The 7154-nt window shown below is 42.5% G+C and overlaps 2 protein-coding genes across 2 annotated transcripts; one reads left to right on the top strand and one right to left on the bottom strand.

Annotated features, from left to right (window-relative positions):
- Nucleotides 1-2347: 2347 nt before the first annotated feature.
- On the bottom strand, nucleotides 2348-2834 carry C922_01896 (hypothetical protein; the record flags this gene model as incomplete). The annotated part of the gene is made up of 2 exons (XM_008817496.1): nucleotides 2348-2568; nucleotides 2738-2834. 2 exons carry the CDS (start codon nucleotides 2832-2834, stop codon nucleotides 2348-2350), a joined length of 318 nt encoding a protein of 105 aa, XP_008815718.1.
- A 2591-nt stretch (nucleotides 2835-5425) lies between these two features.
- C922_01895 (rab family, other) lies at nucleotides 5426-6719 on the top strand (the record flags this gene model as incomplete). The annotated part of the gene is made up of 5 exons (XM_008817495.1): nucleotides 5426-5486; nucleotides 5669-5734; nucleotides 5854-5912; nucleotides 6095-6316; nucleotides 6438-6719. The coding sequence occupies 5 exons, from the start codon at nucleotides 5426-5428 to the stop codon at nucleotides 6717-6719; spliced, it is 690 nt and encodes a 229-aa protein (XP_008815717.1).
- Between the last annotated feature and the right edge of the window lie 435 nt (nucleotides 6720-7154).

Here is a 7154-nt window from a genome sequence, read left to right as displayed (position 1 = left end):
TTCTGTTCCTTTTCTGTTCCTTTCCTGTTCCTTTTCTGTTCCTTTTCTGTTCCTTTTCTGTTCCTTTTCTGTTCCTTTCCTGTTCCTTTTCTGTTCCTTTTCTGTTCCTTTTCTGTTCCTTTTCTGTTTTTTTTTTTTCCTTTTTTCGCCAATCTTTCCCTTCACATCACAGCTGTGCGTTCCCTACAACGCAGTTTTCCGCTTTCCGCACTGTCCCTTGTTCTTTGGGTTTATTTTAAGAGGGCACTCGGTAAGTAAATATATGGGGGGTTCCTTCAAGCGGGAGGACATAACCCTTCATCGCGCAAATGTAACCTACGTGTAATGTACGCGTCATATGTACCTGCTATGCGCACGTCTTATGTTCACATGGCGATGTGAGCGTAAAAAAAAATAATCTTCCACCGCACACGTATAACATTTATGTATACATAGGTATATATGCCCACGTTTCGGGGGGCGGAACCCCCCGCGTCTGTATAGCTGCCATTTTAATGCTGCGACATATGTAAAATTATATTCACATAAGCATTCTGAACATATGCACAATTCTGCAAATGGGCTATAAATGTGCCAGTGAGACAAGTATATGTGTATACATATACATTTTTGTGACCCCTTGGAGGAGCCCAGCTGATACGTTCACTTATGAGTACGTCCAACGTAGGCGTATTGCAGTTCCGCTGTATGACCAATTCTGCGCTGGGAAGAAACAGGTCACCAAAGAGTTTGGATGCGCTGCTCGGGGTGTTCGTTCGCCCGTTTCCCTCACATGGTTGGATTTCCCCCTGTTCGATCATTTGCCCGTGCGTCTCTTTCTCGCTTTGCTTCTTCTTTTCGCATGCGGTGAATGCCAGTTTGGCTTCTCCGTGGGGAAGAAGAAAAAAAAAGTACACATCATAGTTAAAAGACAAAGGAACAAAATGCTATAAATAGCGACAAACAAATTACGAACAGTACATGTAACTCCGTTTAACGCGTAAATGGGCATTAAGAGAACAAATTCCTCTCTCATGAAAATAATAACACAGCTGTATTTTTTTTTTTTTTAAACGTATGAAGAGTTACACCTCTGTCTGATCCATTATGTAAACGGTATTTTTTGTTCCAATGAAAATTTGTATATCTCTGCAAACTTTCCTTTGTGAGGAGAGCAATTTTGTGAAGCGCCTTTTTTTTCCGTTCAAAGCAGCCTCTAAATTGACGTTGCAAAAAGGGGGAAGAAAAATATATGCCCGTCAATATGGACCCTCTTTATGTCCACTTTACGGAGAACGCCTTCTGTGCAAAATGGGAGCCGTATACCCTGCCACGGTATAGCTTAAGCACTATTAAGAAGGTTTTACGACGAGGGATAATAACTCCATTGGGTAGCGCAACAGGGGGGGACATTCTCTACCTGCACACTGCGGACATGACCGTTAGGTTGCCAAATGGTATAATTATATTAAATGAACGCTCAACCCGACGATGCCTTGCTGAACAGGTGTGCCCAGCTTACATGAACTGCGTAGGAATACACCCGTTTTCACATTTAATCGATGATACCGATGCCACGGGGCTGTGGAGGCATTCCCACTAAACATAATCCCCTAGACACAAACACACCCACGCCATGTCAACCCAGTGATTGATGAAAAGAGATGATCACTGTATCAGTTTTTTTCCCTATCTATTAAATGTACACCCAGTGCAAGCCTCTTCGCGCAATGAGTATGTGTCAGACGAACGTACGCATTCGTCTTGTGCATAAATGTCATAATGTCTTTTTCGCCTCCGGAGACTTCTTGTCTTTCCACCTGTTTAACCTTTTATGGTCGAGTGGAAAGTTTGCATGTCCCGTGCAGTAACCAACATCCTATGAGATGATAATGCGAGTACTTAATTGCAGGCATGCATGTAGGCCTCTCTATATAGGGACGCGCTCACATGTGCAAGTACCCTTGGTGAATCCTCTTGGGCATTCATCAAATTGGAGTCTCGGTGATCGACAATAAAATCAGCTTCGTCAACCTTTCTGCGCGAAACAGTTTTAAGATGAAAACGCGAAACTGACTCGAATGATCAGCATAGCGCAAAGGCATCCACCTTTTTCTTTTTTTTTCTCATCCGAACTGTTACTGTGGAGGGAATTCAAATGCATACGCGTGTGCAGAAGGGGGCAGAAAAACAGTCGTAGTGGCGCAGTGTCGTATTGCCACAGTGCCGCAATGGGGCAGTGCTACAGTGTGCCTATGTGAACAAACGGAGTGACAACGAGTTTCTCCTTTCCATGCGAAACACGCATTTGGGGAAGGCTACCCATGCGCACGTTAGGAAGAAAGGCCGCTCCTCCAGTAGGCCCTCATCAGACGTGCTGCAAACCCTTCTTACTCTCCGCCTCGTATTTCAATTTTCGAAAAAGCAAAATGCTTTGCACAACCGTGTTTGTAGCATGGCAGGAAAAAAGCAAATAGTTTTTTGGCTTTATTGCAAGGGAGTATCTCATAAATAATATACTATAGAAGGTTAGAACGGCCGTCATTTTCTCCGAAACGAATATGGGCAATTTCTTCAAATCATTGCAGCCTTTGGTGGGTAAAGGAAAAGGAAGGGAAAATGACTTTCAGCATGTGCGCAGGGGGGCAAAACCACGCACACCGAGGAGCAACCAGGCGGGAGGGCGACGGTCCACATTTTAATACCGTGCGAAATGTCCATAAGAGGAACAGCGCGATCAGTTCTTTAAGAAAATTACCCGCGAGGACGAAACCCCAGTTTGCTAGAGGGGCCCAGAAGAGGATGTTAAACGCGTTGCTTTTAACATTGTGAAAAAATGACTTAGCTTTTGACATGATGAACTGATGTCCGTCAAATGTTGGAAATGTTTAGTTTGGCATAAATGTGTGTACATCCGCGTGTGTAAGCCCAGTGGGGTGTGTATACCTCCTTATTAAGTAGTCTTCTTCTCTCCTTTTTGCGTCATCCCACTTGGATGTATTCCTCACTGCGCAAGCGTCGTGGACATTCCAACCAGATGCGAAGGATGATCTTCACTCAGTTGCAGTGGCCAGCTTGTTATCAACAGTTCTGACCAAAAAGGGTAGACCCACTGGCATGCATACAAAAGTAAATTCAATAAAAAAAAAAAAAAAAAAAGAAAATTCGAATGTTCGCTAATTGGCCAAATGGAGTGTTCCACGTGGAATGAAAAAATAGGTACTCTTCGGGAGGCGCAATTGGCAGGCTTTCGCAAATCAGAGGGCAGCCTTAACATGAAAAAAAAAAAAAATATACACATATATACATATATGCGTATATACATATATATATACAGTTCTTTGGCACGTGATTTTCCCCCAAAGGTGTGACTCGATGGTGAGTTTTTTTTTATTTTTTTTTCCGCCTGGAATATGGCCAAGCGTGACTTTCTTTTGCATAACCTTCGCCATGGGGGGAAATTACATCCCAGTGCGCCCCTCTGTTTTTTCTTTTTTCCTTTCGCTTTTTTGTGCATATATATTTTCCCCCCCGTCAAAATTGGGCGTATTTTGTGACCATTTGGGGGTGCGGCGAATTTGAAAGTCTACAATTTGAAAACGGACTGGGATGACCCCAAAATGATGGGCGATCCCGAGGTAGCTTCGCCAATTGGGTGTTGCGCGTGAATTAACTTTACGTGCCGCATACCAATTGGTCCATCACATCAGGAAAAAGGGAAAAATAGGCGAAAACGCAGGCATATATCGAATGCTACGTAGATAGGTGCCTGTCATCCCGCCTTCCTGGCTGGCTGCTTAAACACTCCAAACAGTGCACTGTCAAATGCACACCACACTGCGCTGGTTAGTAGTGCCACCCGGTGTACGTCCTTTAAAAAGATACAGGAAAGAAAAAGTAACATATAAGAATAGCCAATTCGTACAGCCTCAAATGAGGAAGACGCATCAGGGGTACCTCCATGCGACAGAAAGAAGAACAGTGTGACATCGAATTATGTCGTAATGAATGAGGAAACAAAATGTATGCAGGGAATTTAAAAAGCAAAATTACATGTGTACAAACGAACACATGGGTAATCCGAAATGGGGGTCTCCTTTCCCACGTGTAATGTAAGCATATTGTGCTGCCTTCGTTTGCTTGTTTATTTTTTTTAAACACTTAACTGATTTGACAAAATAAGGCAAAAATGTGAAGCATTATCACAGGGTGGGTGGAGTAAAAAAAAAAATAAATAAGTCACTAAGCAAGCACACAACAATGTACAAAATGCCACATGCAATGAAAAAAGGGAATGGAGAAAAATACGAAAGTTTTGCAAATCTTTTCTTCTTTTTCTTTTTTTTTTGCTTTGGCTCCCTAACCGTTTACCTGCCATATATTGTTCATATGTTTTTCTCATTTTTTAAGCCCAGTGGTATATGGTAGATTTTCTTTTTCTTCCTCTGCATTTTCCCAATTTTACACCATTCTTGCACGTTCCCAATTTTACCACATTTTTGTACGTTCCTAATTTCCCCACACTTTTGTGCCTTTCCCGTTTTTGCCTCTTCCATAATTTCCTTTTTTTAATTTTCCACATCATCAACCTTTGGACTAGCAATTTGTTCTTATCCATCTATGTGATTATGGTACTTTTTTTTTTTTTTCTTACCCTCGTCCAAGAAGTGTTAACGTGTTAACGTAACCTTCAAAGAGGTCTTAAGTCGTTAAAATGGAACATTGCCAAGTGCGTACAAATGAATTCATTTTGAGTATATACATGTAAGTGCTTCGCTTTTTTTTTGCCTTTATTTCCCTTTTTTTTCCCCTTTTTTTGCAGTTTTTTTTCCCTCTGCGCGTCCTCTTACAAACGTGCGCCCCTTTCCCTTTCCCCCTCCCACGCAGTAATTAACTCCATTGGGAATAATTAAAAAATGCCATAAAACCTGCGCTGCGTAAAACGCGACAGAACGTCAAGTGGCAATTGGGAAACTCGCCGATTGTTACTTTGCGCATACGGCTTTGCTCATAGGGGCATGATGTGTTAACGTGTGACTACATGCCTAGGTGCATACGGTCACACATGCATATACGTATGTTCCTTTTCCCGCATCCCACTGTTAATTTGGCCCATAGTGGCATCTTAACATCTTGTATCTCCTTCTTAAAAAGAGGACTGCTCAAATTCGTGCAACTCTTTTGAAGCACATTTGACGACGACAGGTACCTCGCATTGGCAAATCAGCACCTGCCGACAAATGCTCGCAGAGCTGATGCCATCACTCGAGTTGTTCGCATAACGTCCATTTTGTGTGTCCCAAAAGATAAGAAAAGAAAAATGGACAGATAGGAGCCATCGTCACGTGGAACATACACATTGTGCACACAAATGTAGACATTTTATTTCATTTTTCTCTTCCTCATTTTTTTTTTTTTTTCTGTGCATATCCCTCTGTGCAGAAAAATGTCTAGCGAAGAGTATGACCACCTTTATAAGATAATTTTAGTTGGAGACGCAACTGTGGGTAATTTAAAAAAAGGGGAAAAGATGGCGCAGTATTTTTGGACTTTTACGTCTAACGAACGCTGCACATTGTTTGCAGCAGGTCTCCATCGTGGCAGTGACACCACTGCCTCATGCACAACCGTCACTTCCTTTTCTCTTCAAATGCGTGAACAAATTGGGGATTATTTTCTGACCGTTCAGGTAAAACCCACCTCCTGTCGAGATACATACGGGGCTCCTTGCCTAGTGTTGCAAAGGCGACAATTGGTAAGCCGATAAAAAATGAACCGCTAAAAATTGGGAATATGTTTGCTTCATCCATTTGTTGCTTTTTTCTTCCGAAGGGATGCCATATTTTTCTTTTTCCCCCTCATTCCATTACGCAGGTGTCGAATTTGCCACCAGGACGATTCCGTTGGCGGTAGGGGGGACCGTCAAGGCACAGGTAATATAACGGTAGGAGGAAGCTACACAGTGGTGCATGTCATTAAATGTTTGCATATATGAGCAGGCACCAATTTTGCTCTCTCTTACAAATCTTCCTACACACCAACCAAATCTGTACTCTGTTGCAAATCGGTCTACACACCGCCTACACCCCTTACGCCTGACCGCGAAAACGCGCAGATATGGGACACCGCCGGGCAAGAACGGTATAGAAGTATTACGAGTGCCCACTACAGAAGAAGCGCAGGAGCCATACTGGTCTATGACGTGACGAAGAAAAAGACCTTCCTCAGCATTTCCAAATGGCTGGAGGAAATTCGCCAAAATGCCGACAAGGACATTGTCATTATGTTGGTGGGGAATAAGGTGGACCTAGTGGAGCACGACGAGATGAAGCGGAAGGTGAGTCTTCTCTCCTCACGTGTGTGGAGCTTGTTCACACGTGTATTCACCCCCGTAAAAATGGAGGGCGCAGAATAAGCCGATGATACGCTTCTTTTTTTCATCCCCCCCGTACACATAGGTAACGTACGAACAGGGAGCAAGTTTCGCTAGGGAAAACAACCTATTCTTTGCAGAGGCCTCTGCTGTCTCCAAATTGAACGTAAAACATGTTTTTGAAAATCTGCTGCAAGAAATATATAATAATCGAATGAAGAATAACAGCTGCAGTTTGAGCACGCGAAGTAGTGCCACGTGCGAAAGTCCTATCCAGTTAACCAAGGCGAGAAGTACCATCAAATTAAATGACTTAAATGAAAATGAGAGTGCAGATGAGTCTAGACCTCGGAACCCGTGCTGCTAAATTGGGAAGACCACTTGGGTGTGTGGTCACCATTTGACATGTGTCCCCTCCGTAAGAATCAGAATATTTGTATTCCTCCCCCCACGCCAGCCGCTTACAAGGGTCTCCTTTTTTGGGAAAAAAAAGAAAAAATTAACCTGTTCATAGCATTGCTATTCACGTCGCGTTTAACATGATAGTGATGGTGATAGCGATAGTGATTTTTTTTTTTTTTTTGCGCATTTGTCTACCGTAACCGTTAAAGTTGTTACTTAATCGCGAAATGTGTATTTTTTTTTTCTTTTTTCCTTACTCTTCCCTATTTGTTGTATAATTGTACACTTTTATTCTCATCCGTGTGTATAGGCCTCTCCACTTTACGCATTCCCCTTTGGTATTATTTATTTAATTTTTTTTTTTTTTGTCACAAATGAAGATGATACCTCTGATTGCATA

The sequence above is a fragment of the Plasmodium inui genome, assembly GCF_000524495.1.
Source record: "Plasmodium inui San Antonio 1 unplaced genomic scaffold supercont1.6, whole genome shotgun sequence".
Classification (NCBI taxonomy): Eukaryota; Apicomplexa; class Aconoidasida; order Haemosporida; family Plasmodiidae; genus Plasmodium; species Plasmodium inui.
This window is presented reverse-complemented; position numbering and strand designations above follow the sequence as displayed.